Source organism: Rhinoraja longicauda, chromosome 2 (genome assembly GCF_053455715.1).
Source record: "Rhinoraja longicauda isolate Sanriku21f chromosome 2, sRhiLon1.1, whole genome shotgun sequence".
Classification (NCBI taxonomy): Eukaryota; Metazoa; Chordata; class Chondrichthyes; order Rajiformes; family Arhynchobatidae; genus Rhinoraja; species Rhinoraja longicauda.
Window position 1 is genome coordinate 16337160 of NC_135954.1, and position 20988 is coordinate 16358147.

Consider the following 20988-nt stretch of genomic DNA (forward strand, 5'->3'; position numbering starts at 1 on the left):
CCCATGTCTGAAGAAGAGTCTCGACCCGAAATGTCACCCATTCCTTCTCTCCAGAAATGCTGCCTGTCCTGCTGAGTTACTCCAGCATTTTGTGTCTACCATCCCACATTAACCTCATCAGCCACCCCAGAATCACACATGGCTGCAAGTTATGCTTGATCCCCAGGAAATGCTTAAGAAGATTGATTTATACAGAATATTAAAAAAGCCGATTCACCTGATATACCTCATCAGTAAAAGGTAGGAAATTATGATATAAAGAGTTTTGCTTGTCTTGGTCCACCCTTGTGTCTCCAATTGCCTTTGCAGGGCAGATCAGAAGCTGTATCTTTTATTAGATACATCGTGAATCTTCAAAATGGTGATTATTCAGCACAACGCCGATAGTCATGAAGTGCTTTGAGAGGCTGGTCCTCTCACACATCAAATCCAGCATCCCTGACTCACTGGACCCACATCAATTTGCATACAGGGCAAATAGATCCACAGAGGACGCCATCTCTCTGGCTCTTCACACTGTCCTGACTCACCTAGAGAGACAGGGCACGTACGTGAGGATGCTATTCATAGACTATAGCTCCGCCTTCAACACGGTCATCCCCACCAAGCTCATCACCAAACTCCACCAGCTAGGCCTCAGCTCGTCATTATGTGACTGGATCCTGGACTTCCTGCTGGAACGACCGCAGGCAGTGAGAATGGGCCCGCACCTGTCCTCCACTATCACCCTGAGTACCGGCACACCACAGGGCTGTGTTCTGAGCCCCATGCTCTACTCCCTCTTCACACACGACTGTGTTCCTGCATTCGACACCAACACCATTGTCAAGTTTGCAGACGACACAACGGTGATCGGGCTTATCACCAACGGGGATGAAACAAACTATAGAACGGAGGTGCAGAACCTGGCGGACTGGTGCTCGGATAACAACCTGTCCCTAAATACCACCAAGACCAAGGAGCTGATCATCAACTTCCGTAGGTCACATAACGGGGTATATGCCCCGATCTTTATCAACGGGGACAGTGTGGAGAGAGTGTCCAGCTTCAAGTTTCTGGGCACTCACATTTCGGAGGACCTAACATGGTCCAATAACACTGCTGCGCTGGTCAAGAAGGCACAACAAAGACTGTTCTACTTAAGAACACTGAAAAAGTCTGGTCTACCCCAACAGCTGCTGACGACCTTCTACCGCTGCACCATAGAGAGCATCCTAACGCATGGCATCCCTGTGTGGTACCTCAGCTGCACGGAGGCAGAAAGGAAAGCTCTACAGCGGGTAGTCCATAGAGCTCAGAGGGCCATCGGAACACAGCTACCAGACTTGGAGGGCATCTACAACACACGATGCCTCAGAAAAACCACCAGCATCCACAAAGACTCTTCACACCCCTGCAACAGTCTGTTCGAACTCCTTCCATCGGGCAGACGATACAAGGCCTTCTACGCCCGCACCTCCAGACTCAGGAACAGCTTCATCCCCAGGACCATAGCTGCTATGAACCGGTCCTGCTGAGCCGGATGGCCACAAAGCATAGATCAACTTGCACTTTACCCTGTCTAAAAACTGTTACAATTGTTTCGTTTCGTTGGGTTGCTGTTAATTACTTAAATTATTGCATCGTATGGGAGGCGCATTCCCAATCTCGTTGTACCCCTGGGTACAATGACAATAAAGATATATTGTATTGTATTGTATTGTATGATTGTGGGTTTCTGATCAACTCTGTTGCATTCTACAGGAATTTCAGAAAGAGAACCTTGCAATGGAACCCAGGGGCTCTCATCTTTAAATACAGTTCGAGGTTCAATGAGATTGACCAAAGTCCCTAAAGTTAGGCTGGTGCACAAGGTTCAGATATGGGGGTCCAAGGTGTGTGGGCAAACTGAATTAAAAATTGTCTTGGTGATAAAGAGGCAAGAGTTTTCTGGTGCAGGGGTGTTTTTCTGAGTGGAAGTCTGTAAACAGTGGTACACCACAGGATCAGTGCTGAAACGGTTGCTGTTTGTCATATATATTGTGATATCGTGAGAGGTAGAGTCATAGAGGGGAGATACATTTCTTCCCGGTGGACGCAACAAGGACTACAAACCATCATGGCTGCCAGCGAAAGACTACAAAACCCATAGTCAGCAGGGCTGCCCGCCCTGCTGACACTGATTGCTGCTGACACTGATGCTGCTGACACTGATTGCTGCTGACACTGATTGCTGCTGACACTGATTGCTGCTGACACTGATTGCTGCCCAGCTGAACCAGATGAGCTGATTGCCTCAGTGAGAGAGCTAAAAGGGAAGGGAAGCAGTGTATTTAAAAAGAGAGACAACGACTGGAGCAGAGAGGGAGAGAGGGAGAGAGGGAGAGAGGGAGAGAGGGAGAGAGGGAGAGAGGGAGAGAGGGAGAGAGGGAGAGAGGGAGAGAGGGAGAGAGGGAGAGAGGGAGAGAGGGAGAGAGGGAGAGAGGGAGAGAGGGAGAGAAGCAGTGTTTGAGTTATATTTTGTAAGAAGGCAGCAAGCTACAGTTTTTATTTAACTACCTGTTTTGGTTTTGTGTACCTGTCTGCAAACAATTAAGTTTACCTGTTTTTGGAAAAGACTAAATATATGGAATTCAAGTTTGAAAACAAGAACTTTTCTGTCTTCATTTCCGGCATCCACACCTCCCAACCTTCAAGAGAAAAGCTCCCGACCTCTCAAGACATCACAATACTAACAACTTAGATGAGAATAGTGGGGTATGACTGGTAAGTTAGCAGTGGGACATAGATCTGCTGAAAAGTTAGGCAGAAAGATGGCTGCTGGATTTAGTCCAGAAAAGTGTGAGTTAATGTATTTTGGGATGTCAAATACTACCAGGACATAGTGCCTGCCAGGGAACACTGGCGTGTTGATGTAGAGGAACCAGGGGATGAAAGTTCATAGATCCAAAAAAAATGGTCGTCACATAACAGGAAGGATGTGGTGGCATTGGAAAGAATCTCAATAGAGATTCACCAATATGTTGCCTGGAATGAAGGGCTTTATTTTAAGGAGAAATTGGATAGGCTGGATACGTTCACACTAGAACGTACAAGATTGAGGGGTGACCTTATAGACGTTTATAAGATTAGAGTGGGATGGATAGTCAGTCTTGTTCCCAGGATGGGGGAATTAGGGGGCATAGGTTCAAGGTGGGGGGAGAAAAATTTAAAGGCGATCTGATGGGCACATTTTTCATACAGGGTGATGGTTATATGGAACAAGCAGCCAGAAGAAGTAAACATATGCAATGACAGCATTTAAAAGGCATTTGGAGAGGTATTTGGAAGGAAAGGTACAGGGATGCTGGCTTAATGCAGACAAATGGGTGTAAAATAGATAGGCAACGCAGTCGGCATGGACGAGTTTGAACGAAAGGGTGGTTTCAATATTGCACACACTATGGCTCTCAATGACTCAAAGGGAGTCCTGGCAGAATCATTACACAGTAAAAGCATATTGCTAGCAGCTAGTTTCAGTCTACTATTTAGAATACATTTTTCCATTCCTCGGTAGATTTTTGTCAGACTTGCCACACATTATCAATACATGACTATGCAGTATGAACTATAGTCTTCTGCTGGAGTAATGCCTAGCCACTATTAGAACATAATTAATAGAAATATACCCCCAATATATCAAAGTAACAAAATAATAATTAAGAAAAATGAAAAAGATTATTTAAGTTAGATGATAGGATGACATAAAATTAATAAATATCACACAACTATTTTATGTAAATTATGGTTTAGAGTGAGAAATCTGTGTAATTCTACAACTTTGCATTCATCTTCCAATTCTCTAATTCGATCTTGCTGGGTATTTATCTCCCAGTCCATCATCTAATCATGTAACATACAACTCACCCTACTTACTATTAAATAGTGCATTTATTTCATGATGTAAAGCAATTATGTCATAGATATGGCACCCCAGTAGGACACTATCACCATCTTTAATATACACTGTAGTATATTAAACATAGTATATGCGGCAGAAATACTGTATGAAAGTAGGGGCTTAAACATAATTATGGAGGTCTGGGTTGCTAAAGAGACTTTTGAAATTACATTAAAAAAAGGCATGGTGGCAGATAAGCAGGAGATAACTATAAAAACATTTCATTATTCTCCAGAAATATACTTTTCAAATTGCAATAAAGAATCCAAATGAACAGCAATCCATTTATGACTAATCTCTAAACTAAACTAAACTAAAAATTCTGAATGCTAAGTGTATTATAAAATTTTTAAAAAGGATTGTAAAATGTTGAGTAGTAGTAAGCCTGATGATAGGACGAATTTGAGAAATCAGTACAGGATTCCAGAAATGTTTCAGTCTCTATTTGGAATGAAATCACTGATTAGTCTTCGTACACCTTTGGGGAAGAGCGTTTCAAAGATTTGCCACTCTGAGTAAAGAATTTGTTCCTCATTTCAGCCCACCTTAATGGCCATTCCACAATAGCCCACCCTTTACTTTCAGAGAGTGAGCCCCAGTTCTGGACATCTCTGCCATTATATCCCCCATTTTATCCTGTTCAACTCTTCAAAATAAAGTTTATATTTATTTTAAAATCTATAATATTAATTAAGTAAAGTGCAATTTTGTTCACTTCACTTACTCTTCAAGGGTGACATGAAGAAGAAATGCGCAAGTAAGACGACTTCTGAAATCATACCAGAGATATCTGCAGCATTAGCTAAAAGAAATCACTGCTGCAGTAAAACCAGAATATATCCTCCCAATTAAATTTCTTTCTTATTTTATTGTTATATTCTTGATTACATCCTTCTTTGATAAATTGGTCACGTAATATACTTGGTCACAACATTATTCCACCATGCAAAATTCAATGGTTATCAAGCTAACATAAAACATTTATATTGTCACACTCATTAGTTTGAATTAATTTTCAGTCATTTTGATTTAAGCAACTCGACATAAAAAGTAATAGAGACCATTATTTAAACGTAATTTGAATTTGATTTCTTCATTTATTACTCTGCAAAGTTCCATCACCAAACTGAAGTCAAATAGAACTTATCTGCAGCAAATAGACTTTGTTGCCTGAATGAGATATTTCACTTAAAACAGTCCTACCTGAATAGCAGAATAATATATGGCATATTACAATGTATGGCATCTATATACTAACACTCTTGTTTGTTTGTTTGGTCGTTCCTGAACTACACCCAAAACGGTACACGATAACGCAACAATTTTAGGCCCACCTTACTCACGGTTGTCCGTTTGGTGCAAATGGAAGAAGTTTCATTGAAATCTGTTATATTTTTAAAGTTATTCACATTTTAAAGTGTAAATCTATCTCCTAGGGAGGGAGGGGGGAGGAGGAGGGAGGATTAGGTGGGTTGAGGGGGGAGAGACGAAGGGGGAGGGGGAGGGGAGGGAGGGGGAGGGAGGGAAGGAAGGGAGGGAGGGGGAGGAGGGACGGGGGAGAGGGGGGAGGGAGGGAGGGGGAGGGGGAGAGTGGGGAAGGAGAGGATGCTGCACCAATGCAGGAGAGGTTTGGGCCCAACGGGTCCACTTAGTCTAGTTACAACTAACATTGTCTATCTAGGGTGGGCACACAATAAAAGCCATAATTGTGCACCATAAAATAATTAAAAAGCTTAACATATGCTTACATATTTAATACCAGTAATTTGTCGCAGTATTGACATCATTAATGTAGCATATAGATTTTGTACAGAATAAAAACGAAAGATTATTTTTGACGGACCTTATGATAGGAAACACACACATCTCCACAGCAGGAAAGTCTTCAGTGGTCTGTTTATCATTTGCAACAAATTCTGCAGCTACAACAATCATGAAATATTAGACGTGTCCAAATCTGCAGTATTCCTAAGCAGTACAAACAATGGATCTACGATCTTCGCAGATGCATTAAGGATACCAAGAGGGAATTCCAGACCAAGCTGAAGTCCCAAGGCAATGAGAAGGATACCAGTAGATCATGGCAAGGCTTGTATGCAATAATGGGCAACAAAGCAAATGCAGGCAACGATGGATCCCTCCCCGATGAATGTATCCCTGGTGTGAACATTGACCTCTAACTTCAGATAGTTCCTCTGTCCCTCTCTTTCCCTTCCCCCTTCCCAGTTCTCCCACGAGTCTTCCTGTCTCCTACTACATTCTATCTTTGTCCCGCTCCCTCCCCTGACATCAGTCTGAAGAAGGGTCTCGACCCGAAACGTCACCCATTCCTTCTCTCCCGCGATGCTGCCTGACCCCCATAAAGAGGAAAAAGGTATATTATGATTACTTAGGAGCTCATCGGTTATAGGAGCAGAATTAAACCATTCGGCCTAGCAAGTCTACTCTGCCATTCAATCATGGCTGATCTATCTCTACCTCCTAACCCCATTCTCCTGCCTTCTCCCCATAACCTCTGACACCCTGACACCTGTACTAATCAAGAATCTATCTATCTCTGCCTTAAATATATCCACTGACTTGGGCCCCACAGCCTTCTGTGGCAAAGAATTCCACAGATTCACCACTCTCTGACTAAAGAAATTTCTCCTCATCTCCTTCCTAAAAGAACGTCCTTTAATTCTGAGGCTATGACCTCTAGACCTAGATTTTCCCACTAGTGGAAACATAGTTTCTTCTGGGTATGCACTTGATCCCAGCGGCCTATACCTGTCCCATGTGTTTTTTTTATTATTGACCAATGCCTCCATTTCCCTCGTCAGCTAAGTTTCCTTACATTTGCCTGCCTTGCCCTTCACTCGAACAGGGACGTACTGTTTCTACCGATTCTCCTTACTACCAATTCGACTTAGAGTCATAGAGTGATACAGTGTGGAAACAGGCCCTTTGGCCAAACTTGACCCAGCTACATTAGTCCCACCTGCCTGCGCTTGGTCCATATCCCTCCAAACTTGTCCTATCCATGTACCTGTCTGTTTCTTAAACGTTGGGATAGTCCCAGTCGCAATTACCTCCTCAGGCAGCTTGTTCTATACACCCACCACCCTTTGTGTGAAAAAGTTACCCCTCAGATTAACTTTTTGAGTACTCTGCACCAGCACTCTCAAGTCCCATTTGTGCCTCCTATTTCTGAAATATCTTCCCATTTAGAAAATAGTCAACGCCTTTATTCCTACTACCAAAATGCATGACTCCACACTTCGCTATGCTGTATTTCATCTGCCACTTCTTAGCCCATTCTCCCACCCTGTCCAGGTCCTTCTGCAGAGTTCCTGCTTTCTCTACACTACCTGCCCCTCTATCTATCTTCGTATCATCTGCAAACTTGGCCACAGCACCTTTAATCCCCTTCATCCAAATCATTGATGTACTTTGTGAAGAGTAGCAGCTCCAGCATCGATCCCTGTGGAACACCACAAGTCACAGACAGCCAATCAGAAAAAGCACCCTTTAATCCCACTCTTTGCCTTCTGCCATTCAGCCAACCTGCTATCCATGCTGGTATGTGCCCTTTGATACAATGGGCTCTTTTCTTCTTTCGCAGTCTCACATGCGGTGCCTTATCAAAGGCCTTCTGAAAATCAAGGTATACAATATCCACTGATCCTCCTTCCTCAAAGAATTCCAACATGTACACCATGCATGGGCGGCATGGTGGCGGAGGGGTAGAGTTGCTACCTTACAACGCTTACAGTGCCAGAGATCCGGGTTCGATTCCAACTATGGGTCCTGTCTATACGGAGTTTCTACATTCTCCCCGTGACCTGCATGGGTTTTCTCCAAGATCTTCAGTTTCCTCCCACACTCCAAAGACGTGCAGGTATGTAGGTTAATTGTCACTTCTCCAGCTCATTATCACTTCTCCAGAATCATTTTCCAGTGGTCGAATGTCCACTCTTGCCTCTTTCTTAATCTGTATATATCTTACTCTTACTCTTAAAATAGAGCTGCCACTGTTCTATAATCTGATTTTTACATCAGATCAAATTCCGACTCATGTAGGGTTAGTCTTAAAAAATATAAACTTCTACAGGTGTACAGTCGAGATCATATTGATTCGTTGCAACGCGGCCTGGGTCGGCATCTCAAGAAAACAAAGAAGATTGCAAAAAGTGGTGAACACCGCCCAGTTGATCACTGGTACTGACCTCCCACCATTGAGGGGATGTACAAGAGTCGTTGCCTCAAAAAGGCAGCCAGCATCATTAGAGACCCACACCACCCTGGCCAGGCTGTGATTTCATTTGTGCCATTGAGAAGAAGGTATTGGAGACTGAAAACTGTAACGTCCAGGTTCAGGAACAGTTTCTTCCCTACAAACACTACAACCTCCAAATAGACCAAACTATCTAGACTTGGGGATATTAATTTTGACTTTGAACTATTATTGTCTATTTTTTAAATTATTTTTTTATATATACTGGGTTTTTTGCTGCTTATTATGGGTATTACAGAGTACTATGTTTACAGATCTGTTATGCTGCTGCAAGTAAGAATTTCATTGTTCCGTTTCAAGACACAAGACAATAAAACACTCTTCACTCTTGAATGATATTTTCAGACTGGTGCATCTCCTGGTGGTGAATCTGCAGAATGGCAGAGTTGTTGGACGCTTAATCTTTATGCTTATGAACTCTTGTTTTAGCTCTGAAAGAAATTATACAGGACCCACAAGGAGGGGAGAGACTAATTAATTAATTTCAAACGATATCTTTCTGATATGCATGAAAGTAAACGTTAATGGAATAATATAGCAAACTAAATTAAACTAAATAATAATTTAGTCTACAGGCAGGGAAGAGAAGTGAAAATCCCAGTGGTTGATCAGAGTATGTATTAGCTAATATTTATAAAGATCTAAGACCCAATGAAAAGTGGAGATTTGATAATGAGCAGAAGGCTGGGTCATAAACTGTAAGTCAGAGTCAAGACATGTAATACAGTTGCAGAATTAGGGTGTCAGAGATAGTGGAGAAATGCATAGAATTTACACATAAATAACTGTTCCCGACTGGTTGGAAATCTTAATTCAAACTTCACTCATATCCATCTTCCTTCCCTTTGCATCTCAGAAGGCTTTATGTTCCTTCCTTATATTTCCTTAAATTTATTTTTCCAAAGGCATTCCACAAATTATAACGGCAGCTTCAAGGGGCAATAAAATTCGATGGTAATTATGGGAGAATAGCAGTATATGTAATGAATGCTTTTTCAAATAAGGAGAGATTGTTTACTTCAGAACATCCCATGGATATATTCCGGATCCATTCCTCTTAGTTTTCATAAATGACCTCCACTCGTGTGGAGGGAAGCATTTCAAAATATCCAGATGTTTTATAAATCTGCAATACTGAACATGATTATGATAATTGTACAGCAGGCTGATGTGACAGGGTGCGGAGAGGTGAATGTATGGTAGCTGGATATCAATGTGGAAAAATATGATGTGCTGCAGAGGTCTAGAAATTTGTAGAGGTAGCACTTTTTCCACACTATGTGCTTATACATTTATAATTTCTGGGGGAGAACATTACGCTGATGGTTGCCATGCTGAAAGATGACATTCCAGAAATGGCAGGAATCTCACTCAATGGTACAAACCTTTGAACTATGGTTCCTCAGGCCTTACCGCTCCATGAAGTTGTGCAGCATAGAAACATGCCTTTTAGACCACTGCATCTATTCTGACCATCATGCCTATCTAGTCCTACTTACCTGTATTAGTTCCATATTTCTTTACACTTGCTCATTCAAGTACCTCACGAAACCTCTTAAATTTTCTTATTGTTTTATCAGAGGCTGATGATGGAAGGTTGTTTCTCAGACAGGAGGCCTGCAACTAGTGATGTGCTTTAGGGATTGGTGCTGGGCCTGTTGATGTTTATGACTCACTGGACCAAGTGGACCCTTTGGGCCCAAACCTCTCCTGCATTGATGCAGCACCATCTCCTCCCCCCTCTCCCCTGCCCCCTCCCTCCAGCTCCCCTCCCCCCTCCCTCCCTCCCTCTTCTCCCCCTCCCCCTCCCTCCCCCCCACTCCATCCCCCTCAACATCGCTTATCCCCCCTCCCCTCCCCTCCCTTTTCCCTCTCCACTCCCCCTCCCCCTTCCCCTCCCCCTCACTCCATCCCCCTCAACCCCCCTTATCCCTCCTCCCCCTCCCTCCACTCCCCCTCCCCCTTTCCCTCCCCCCCACTCCATCCCCATCAATCCCCTTTATACTCCCTCCTCCTCCTCCCTCTCTCCCCCTCCCTCCCTCCCCCCTCCCTCCCTAGGAGATGGATTTAAACTTTGAAATGTGAATAACTTTAAAAATATAACACCGATTTCAATGAAACTTCTTCCATTAACACCAAAGGGACAACGACGAGTAAGGTGGGCCTAAAATTGCCGCGCTATCGTGTACCATTTTGGCTGTAGTTCAGGAACAAACTAACAAACAAACAAACGAGTATTAGTATATAGATATCAAAGATTTGGATAAGAATGTAGAAGCCATGATTAATAAATTTGCAGATGACAGTAAAGTGCATGGTATCATACATCGTGAAATTGGTTATTAAAAATTACAGCAGGATCTTGATCTGCTGGGCAAGTGGCATGGCTAATAGTGTTTAATGCAGATAATAATAATAATAATAATAATAATACATTTTATTTATATAGCGCTTTTCATATACTCAAAGACGCTTTACAGAGATTTTGAGAACATAGGGAAATTAATAAATAGATAAATAAGTAAATAAATAAATGAACAGAGAAAGGAGACAGTAGGTGAGGTGACCTTCAGTGGTTGAAGGCAGTACTGAACAGGTGAGACTTCAGCGATGTTTTGAATGTGGTGAGTGTGGGGGAGTCTCTAACTAAAAAGGCAATACGGGGAGAAAAGATGAGGTACGAGGGTAAACTAGCCAATAATATAAAGGAGGATAGCAAAAGTTTTTTTAGGTACGTGAAGAGGAAAAAAATAGTCAAGGCAAATGTGGGTCCCTTGAAGACAGAAGCAGGGGAATTTATTATGGGGAACAAAGAAATGGCAGACGAGTTAAACCGTTACTTTGGATCTGTCTTCACTGAGGAAGATACACACAATCTCCCAAATGTTCTAGGGGCCGGAGAACCTAGGGTGATGGAGGAACTGAAGGAAATCCACATTAGGCAGGAAATGGTTTTGGGTAGACTGATGGGACTGAAGGCTGATAAATCCCCAGGGCCTGATGGTCTGCATCCCAGAGTACTTAAGGAGGTGGCTCTAGAAATAGTGGAAGCATTGGAGATCATTTTTCAATGTTCTATAGATTCAGGATCAGTTCCTGTGGATTGGAGGATAGCAAATGTTATCCCACTTTTTAAGAAAGGAGGGAGAGAGAAAACGGGTAATTATAGACCAGTTAGTCTGACATCAGTGGTGGGGAAGATGCTGGAGTCAATTATAAAAGACGAAATTGCTGAGCATTTGGATAGCAGTAACGGGATCATTCCGAGTCAGCATGGATTTACGAAGGGGAAATCATGCTTGACAAATCTACTGGAATTTTTTGAGGATGTAACTAGGAAAATTGACAAGGGAGAGTCAGTGGATGTGGTGTACCTCGACTTTCAGAAAGCCTTCGACAAGGTCCCACATAGGAGATTAGTGGGCAAAATTAGGGCACATGGTATTGGGGGTAGGGTACTGACATGGATAGAAAATTGGTTGACAGACAGAAAGCAAAGAGTGGGGATAAATGGGTCCCTTTCGGAATGGCAGGCAGTGACCAGTGGGGTACCGCAAGGTTCGGTGCTGGGACCCCAGCTATTTACGATATACATTAATGACTTAGACGAAGGGATTAAAAGTACCATTAGCAAATTTGCAGATGATACTAAGTTGGGGGGTAGTGTGAATTGTGAGGAAGATGCAATAAGGCTGCAGGGTGACTTGGACAGGTTGTGTGAGTGGGCGGATACATGGCAGATGCAGTTTAATGTAGATAAGTGTGAGGTTATTCACTTTGGAAGTAAGAATAGAAAGGCAGATTATTATCTGAATGGTGTCAAGTTAGGAGGAGGGGGAGTTCAACGAGATCTGGGTGTCCTAGTGCATCAGTCAATGAAAGGAAGCATGCAGGTTCAGCAGGCAGTGAAGAAAGCCAATGGAATGTTGGCCTTCGTAACAAGAGGGGTTGAGTATAGGAGCAAAGAGGTCCTTCTACAGTTGTACCGGGCCCTGGTGAGACCGCACCTGGAGTACTGTGTGCAGTTTTGGTCTCCAAATTTGAGGAAGGATGTTCTTGCTATGGAGGGCGTGCAGCGTAGGTTCACTAGGTTAATTCCCGGAATGGCGGGACTGTCGTATGTTGAAAGGCTGGAGCGATTGGGCTTGTATACACTGGAATTTAGAAGGATGAGGGGGGATCTTATTGAAACATATAAGATAATTAGGGGATTGGACACATTAGAGGCAGATAACATGTTCCCAATGTTGGGGGAGTCCAGAACATGGGGCCACAGTTTGAGAATAAGGGGTAGGCCATTTAGAACGGAGATGAGGAAGAACTTTTTCAGTCAGAGAGTGGTGAAGGTGTGGAATTCTCTGCCTCAGAGGGCAGTGGAGGCCAGTTCGTTGGATGCTTTCAAGAGAGAGCTGGATAGAGCTCTTAAGGATAGCGGAGTGAGGGGGTATGGGGAGAAGGCAGGAACGGGGTACTGATTGAGAGTGATCAGCCATGATCGCATTGAATGGCGGTGCTGGCTCGAAGGGCTGAATGGCCTACTCCTGCACCTATTGTCTATTGTCTATTGTCTATTGTCTATTGTCTAACGGTTTGGGGTAGTGAGTTCCATAGGGTGGGAGCAGCGATGGAGAAAGCCCTGTCCCCCCAGGATCTGAGTTTAGTCCGGATGTGGGGGGATAGGAGATTGGCAGCGGCAGAGCGGAGGGTGCAGGTGGGAGTGTGCCTGTGGAGGAGGTCGGTCAGGTAGGATGGGGCCAGGTTATGGAGGGCTTTGTAGGTTATGAGGAGGATTTTGTACTGGATTCTCTGGGGGATGGGGAGCCAGTGGAGTTTATAAAGGACGGGGGTGATATGGTCACGGATCGAGGTGTGTGTGAGTAGACGGGCAGCGGAGTTTTGAATGTAGTGTGAAGTGGTGCATTTTGGGAGGTCAAACAAGGGCTGGATCTTCACAGTAAATGGCAGGGGACTGGGGAGTGTTGCAGAGCAGAGGATCAAGGAGTACAGGTACATAGTGGTGTCACAGATAAATAATGCTTTTGGTACATTGGCCTTTACCAGTCGGGGTATTGAGTATAGAAGTTGGGACATTATGTTACAGCTCTACAGACATTGGTGAGACAGCTTTTGTAGTATTGAGTTCAGCTTTGGTCAGCCTGCTATAGGAAGGACGTCATTAAGCTGGAAAGACTGCAGAGAAGATTCACGAGGATGTTGCCAGGACTCGAGGGCCTGAGCTATGACGAGAGGTTGGGAAGGCTCGGATATGATTAATTTGAGCACAGGATGCTAATGTCTGATTTTTTAGAGGTGTATAAAATCATGAGGGAAATAGATAGGATGGATGCACAGAATCCTCTGTCTCACCTTGTGTATTCTGCTATCTAACAATTTGATCAAGCAGCTAGAATGACTGTATTTGACTGCACTTAGTTGCGCTTTGAGTGACCTACCGCATGCAGTTTATGCATGTACTCTGCTTTCTACAATGCAGGAAGTGTCATATCTTGAGCTAGTGGTCTAAAAAAATCAGATTGTGTGTTTTCATCTTCACTCTCTTGTTACTAAATAATTGTCTGATCAGATTTAATTTCAGGTATTATACTTAACTCCCTGAAAGTGGTAAAGAAGGGATATGGTATACTTGCTTTCATAGGTCGGGGTATTGAATACAAGAGTCAGGAAGTCATAATGCAACTTTACAGGACTTTGGTAAGGCCACATTTGGAGTATTCTGTGCAGTTCAGGTCGTGCCATTGCAGGAAGGATGTGGAGGCTTTAGAGAAGGTGCAGCTAAGGTTTACCAGAACAATGCCTGGATTAGGGGGTGTTAATTACAGGGAGAAGTTGGGCAGACTTGGATTGTTTTCTCTGGAACACCGGAGGTTGCGGGGAGATATGATAGAAGTATATAAAATGATGAGAGGCATAAATAGGGTATGCCTATCATCTGATACTGTATTGTTGATCTTGTATTTTGAGACTGTGACTACTTATTCTAAAAGCTCAGAGAATCAACTCCTTATCTACTACATCAGGTCCAAATAGGATTTTATATTCTTCAATGAGATCTCTTCCTTAGCCTTTCAGTAATTCTCGTACAAGGTCATCCAGGATCTACCAAAGTTGATGAATTCACATTTTTGCACATGACTTTCCATCTACCATGTTGTTGCCCTTTCACAAATACCATGTATATGCCCTTGATGCTATTGGCTCAGTTCTATTATTATTTTCCAGGTGCTCTGTCTACAATTCCTTAATATTTTTCTAAAATCAATGGATTTAAAAAAAAAATGGCAATCGATTAATCAATGTTTTCCATAGCCACTTGGCTCTTCTTGCGTTTGAGGCAGCAGAAATTATGTAACGCCCTCCAGGCGCTGTAGCCAGTGCAATGTGCTGTTGTCGAGGGCCGTGAGGTCTACCACTCCACGTTTCAGGTCGATCAAATCCCGAACAAACAGACTTAAAAACAGTTTTTACCCCAGGGCCATACGAGAACTGAACACTACCTTTGCACTAGGCAACACTGTTAAAAAATCTTGTACTTAATATAATTGTATTTAATTGTATTTATGTATTTATTTGTTTTTGCATTTATTGCATATATGTTTGTACGCACCGTCAGGATTGGCTATTTTTTAATTTCGTTGTACTCGTTGCAATGACAATAAATGAATATTATTATTATTATTATTATTAGGAGGACGGAGGACAGTGCAGTTGAAAATGACGTGCTGCGCTGTTTGCTGGTCTGCTCCACACACGCAGGCTGCTGATGAACGCAAACCCCAATGATGCATGTTGGCATTGAACCCCATTGAACGCAAACCCCAATGATGCATGTTGGCTGGTTCATGGCGACCCACTCTTTGCGGGGCATGTCCGAGCTGGGTGGGGCTGTGGTGTTCGGTACAACAGTGAATTGAGGAGGTCGCGATGTCTGTTCCCAGCTGGTTCTCCATGCTCCTAGTGTGTTGAAACCGGAGCCACAGAGGGTCACTGCATGACGGGAGAAAGGGTGACGAGATGACAGGCGTTGATGTCCCAGTTGCTGTGAATCCTGGGCGAGATGGTGCAAAGGATGTTTGGCGTCCGATGGGGCCTTGCACACCAGCCTATGAGTGAAGAACTCTCTGTGAAGCTTGGTGGGTGTGATACCTCCGAGCACCGACAGAAAATCCGTCGGAGTAAGGTGTAGGCAGCCAGTGATGATCCACATGGTGTCGTTGAGGGTGACGTCTAGCTTGCTAGTATGAGCGCTGCGGCACCATGCTGGAGCGGCGTACTCAGCGGCGCTGTACACGAGTGCAAGAGCACTGGTTCGAAGAGTAGCTGTCCTGGCACCCCATGACGATCCGGCCAAGTAACGCAGGAGGTTGTTCCATGCCAAGACTTTAGCACGGAGAGCTTCAAGGTGTTACTTGTAGGTCAGCTGCCGATCTAGTTTCACCACGAGATATGTAGGAAATGGGTTGTAGGGTAGCGGTGACCCATTGAGGGTGCCGGTTAGCTGGCGTTGAGCTTCCTTGTTGTTCAGGTGAAAGGCCGTTGTGGTGGTTTTTGCCACACTCAGTTTTAGTCTCCAGGTCTTCAGGTAGCCTGCGACAAGTTCCATATCCGCCGAGAGCACATCCTCAACATTTGACCAACTCTTGTCGAAGTGCAGTAGGGCCAAGTCATCTGCGTATCCATACTGGCGCGAGGTCGTGTGTGGCAGATCGCTGATATAGAGGTTGAAGAGCATGGGGGCTAGTACCGAGCCTTGGGGGACTCTGTTTCTTAGCCGTCGCAGTCGGCTAGATTGTCCGTTGCTGGTCTTGAGTACAAAACTGCGCTTGGCAAGGATGTTGGCAAGGAACCGCACAAAATGACAGTCAGGGATGGTGCAGAGGAGCTTCAAGATCAGCCCCTGGTGCCACACAGTATCATAAGCGGCGGTGAGGTGCACCAGTGTGATGCCTGCCTTGTGACACTTTTCGAAACTGTCTTCGATGTCATTGGTCAGCTTGACTATTTGGTGGGTGGTGCAGAGTCCACGCCGAAATCCGGCTTGTTCAGCGGGTAGTTGAGGGTCAACGAATGGATCGAGCCGGGCCAGGAGAAGCCGTTCGAGGAGCTTGTATGGGACAGACGAGTGAGATGGGCCGATAGTTCCTTGGGTCGTCCGCAGGCTTGTTTGGTTTTGGTAGCGCAATGACGGTGGCTTTCCGCCAGATCTTCAGAAATGGACTGACCAATGAGGCAAGAGGAGTAAAACTCACGGAGCCAGACCAGGCATTTAGGCCCGCAGTGTTTCAGGAATTCTGGGGGGATGTTATCAGGACCCTGAGCTTTTCCACATTTCAGTTGAGAGATGACAGAAGAAAGTTCTGCAGTGGAAAAGGGTGCTGACAGGTGCCCATCAGCACCTGGAGCTTTCCAAAGATTAGTGGATTCCTGTTTGGCAGAACGAGTATGGTTCTTGTCCGCGTCTTTGGAGTGGCCATTGGCCAGGAACTGGTGGGCGATGGAGTTGGCCGTGACAGGGCAATGCTTTGGGCGGGTACTTCGACCGGTGAGGTGATTGAAGGTCTTCCACGCCACCCTACTGGAGTATGTACTGGCGGGGCTCATGTTGTCGACCTCTTCGTGGTGAGACCTGTCAACTGACCCCAGTCAGGCGAACGACAACAAACAGAGACAGTAGAAGCAGAAAAAACAGCTTGCAGCCCAAATGCAACCTCAGTCGCTGCAGCTTGGCGCCAACCCGGAGCATGTGCCCTCCTTAGGGCGGGGACCTACGGATGTCGAACCGGACGGTATCACCCTGCTGCAGCTGAATGCGGAAGGCCTCACCAAGGCGAAGACCACCATCATTGAACATCTGCTAAAGACCCACAAAGTCACTGCAATCCTGCTCCGAGACTCACAAAAGTGACAGCTCCCACCTGAAGATCCCTGGTTATACCCTGGCCGCCTACACCGAGACCGACACCAATGGGATTGCCACTTTTGTAAGGAACACAGCAAAATGGAAAGCGATCGCAGCGTCCCCTCCTGACTCCGGCGTGGAATGGGCGGCAACGCAAGTCGCAGGTGTCACTGTTATCAATGTATACAAGCCACCTTCTATCAGGCTTCACAAAGACTCCATCCCCGCCTTTGGTTCGCCCTGCATGTATGCTGGAGACTCCTGTACGACCCAAAACAACCGTACAGCTTCCGCTCTGGCAGGTGGAACACCACTACCAACCCTGATTTGGCTTTTGCAAACCTGAATGGACCATCCCCACACCGTACCACCCTGGATCACTTCCCGAAAGCATAACATCATCCATCTCCGATTATCCCGGACAACCCCATTGAGCCGGTCCCAACCAAATTTGCGAGGGGGTGGAATTTTCGCAAGGCCAGGTGGGACCAGTTCACAAGTCTGGTGGACCTCTGGATCGATAGCCTTCCCACCTCCATCAACCCGCACAATGCCTTCTCAGCCCTCTGCAAACTCCTCATCAGGGCAGCAAAGAGTTCCATTCCTCGCAGCTATCATTGCCGGTGCATCCCCACATGGGACGGAGAGCGTGACGCATGCTACGACGCATTCCTGTACGCTGAACCTGGCGAAGAGGCTGCCTCCAAGGTTGCGGAACTGACAAACTGCCTTGTCAAGAAGTGCAGAGAGCGGTGGGAAGAGACAGTCCAAGGAATCGACTTCACACACCCCAGTAGGGTGGCGTGGAAGACCTTCAATCACCTTACCGGTCGAAGTACCCGGCCAAAGCATTGCCCTGCCACGGCCAACTCCATCGCCCACCAGTTCCTGGCCAATGGCCACTTCAAAGACACGGACAAGAACCATACTCGTTCTGTCAAACAGGAATCCACTAATCTTTGCAAAGATTAGTGATGCCACTTGCTTCAATGTCCTGGATGAATCCATCAATTATTTCTCTCCTATTAATTTCTCATTACAGAACTATATTTATTCCAGTATCTGTTCCTGAAAGCAAGGAGCCAGTACCACCATGGGTTTCATGCAAAAATGACTTCCCCTTTTTAAATTGTAGGTAGCGTTGCCTGGTTGTCTTGGACTTAATGATAAGCTTTCCACACGAACTTTCTTGACAAACAGCCATGGAATAAATAGGTTTTACATTGTGCTTGTTTTAAAGTCCTATAGAATTTACCCCCCTAACTCCGTAAGGTTTGGCAAACTAATTAGCCTGGGAATATTCTGTTCAATACTGGGAATCATATTTTAAGAAAGTCATGAAGGCCTCAGACAGGGTGCAGAAAAGACTAAAGATAACTCTGGCAATGAGATATATCAATTACATGGATAGAATCGAGAAGCTGAGGTTGTTTGTGCAACAGAACTAGATGGGCATGTTGGTCAGTGTGGGCAGGTTGGGCCAAAGGGCCTGTTTCCAAGCTGCATGAATCTATGACGAAGATTTATTCATATTGTACGTTAGCTTTCACCTGAATCCTATCTATTCAAAATATGGGTACCATTTTATCTGAGGAGACACTGAAAAACTGGGAACATTCATTATTTTTGTGACATTTGTGATGAGAGAAATAAAGTTAATATTTCAGATCAACCTATGGTCAGAATAGTCTGATATCTCAACTCTCATCTCCTCACATCTGCCTGACTTGCTGAGCTTTGCCAGCATTTTGCTTTACCATTTCATATATGAAACCATGAAAACTTGGTTTGGTTCTTGAGATAGCTTTTATTTATTCTTTGGCTTGATGCAAAAAGTCAATTGCACAGACCGCATACTCATTTTTTACAAGTTTGAAATTTTTATTGCACTTGGCATCAGTATAATACTCTTCACGTTACTGTGAATAACATTAAATTAAGAAACCATATCGAAAAAATATTTTTCTGAGCAAATGAATGAATATATTACATCTGTAAATTGTGCAGTGCATTTTCAGTGAGTTTCAAGTGCTAGTGTAAGAGGAACAAATCATTTTCATTAGTTTTAAAGATAGTATTTCCTGCTCTTTTATCAAAAATATATATTTTCTATTTAGTTTTTGGAAAACGTTAGCTACTTATATTAATTATTCTATGATAGGATGTGGTGGGTGTGGTTGGTAAGACAAGGATTTATTGTCCATTTTTAACTCGCCATGTGAAAAGGTTGTGAGCTATTTTCTTGAGCCATCACATGCCTTCCCATGACAATACTTGCTCATTATTGTTGGACAGGGAATTTCAGGGTTTAAATCCAGTGACGGTAAGGGTAACACAATAAAATGTTATCAAAGAGAAATTTGTGTTCCCATGCATATGCTGTCCTTGTACTTCTTGGTAACTGCTCTGCATTTTGTGGATGCTACACACTGAAGCCATGTTGTGTTAGTGTTGGAGGGAGTGAATGGAGTGCCAATTGTTGCTTATTCCTGAATGATGGTGATCTCCGAAGTTAAATACAGAAGTTGAGATGCTTTCTTAGTTTTTTCATTTGAATGTATAAAAATGTCCAAAAGCATTATGCGGTTAGGTAGACCCTCCCTTATTTCAATTCTCATCACTGACGGTTTCCTCTGCCTCTAACCACAAGCCGGAAAGAGTTATGTGCAAAGGATATCTTGTGCAAACCTGATAGCTAAAGTAAAGCTTAGCCACAAAAGCAGAAATTAATGGGACATATCCCCTAGATGAAAACTAATAATAGACACATTAGTAAGAAACTCAGCTGAAGAAACTCAGTGCTAGGCACATTTTTTCTTTAAAAAGAAGTGTTGCAACAGCAATTCCTACCCTTGCTCAACATTATTTATCATAAGTGTACATTATTCAACTATTTCTTTTGTGGACTGAACACCGTGCTTCATTTATCTATAATTTTTTTTGTTAATGCTTGGGATAATCTGTCATTAACAAATTTTATTTTATGCAAAAATTGCCTTCGAGTTTTTTTTCACGGAGTAAATGGAACAAATCTGAATCCTAGCTGGGGGAATGTGATCTTCACAAATAATATCGCTAACACAAAATGCATCATATTTTCAATACTTTACAAATGACGTTATTAATAAGGGAATTATTTGTGTTTTACCTTCAGCAGTTTGACGAACAGCTCTCCTAGGGTCCTTCAGTTTCATTTGAAGATACATGGCAGTATAACTGGATGCCATTCTAATATAAAATATATTTTCTCCTTTTCTAGCTAGGTACATTCAGTGTTATCTGTTATCGTTATACCAAATATTTTTAGTTTCTTTGAGTAAGACCTACTGCAGAACAGGAAATGGTCCTCTTCTGTCTTATTGGCTGCTCATAATGCCCTCACACAATTGGTTCTTTACACAAAGTAATTATTTTGTAGTTAATAATAGCAATAGAGATTCATTCTTTTGCTTCTATTTTACTAGTAGTCAATGGTTAGCAGGGTTAAGTAAAACTTTAGAAAGTGAAAAACTTGTGCAGATTCCCAAGTGCACTTAGTTATTAATATTTAAAACTAATGAATAATAATAAAATGGAAATGTCAAATTATTGTGGGTAGTGCAAAACTAGAGAAGTAATTTAATCCTTTGGAAACTATGGCATCATGTTCAGAACAAACATTGTGCGCCAAAGGGCCCTGTACAGTTCTATATTTATTCTGAATTACGCAATGGGGAAATTTGAACTGGTTCTTGATTCTCTGAAATCCAGTGATTTTTTAATGCTGGACTTCACTAATATTCATGTAGTCTGCCTGCTAATTGTACTTTCAATGGACTGCTAGCTATTGTAAAGGATTATACTGGGGCTGAGGAGAGTTATTTTAAAAGGAAATCC

General features: G+C 43.6%; 1 protein-coding gene across 1 annotated transcript in view; it reads right to left on the minus strand.

Annotated features, from left to right (window-relative positions):
* Positions 1-20327, minus strand: part of LOC144608969 (genetic suppressor element 1-like) — a 209231-nt gene extending 188904 nt beyond the window's left edge. The window contains exon 1 of the mRNA XM_078427247.1: positions 20261-20327. Within this exon, the coding sequence (XP_078283373.1) occupies positions 20261-20318 (58 nt within the window). The 5' untranslated portion in view covers positions 20319-20327. The remainder of the gene's footprint in view (positions 1-20260) is intronic.
* Between the last annotated feature and the right edge of the window lie 661 nt (positions 20328-20988).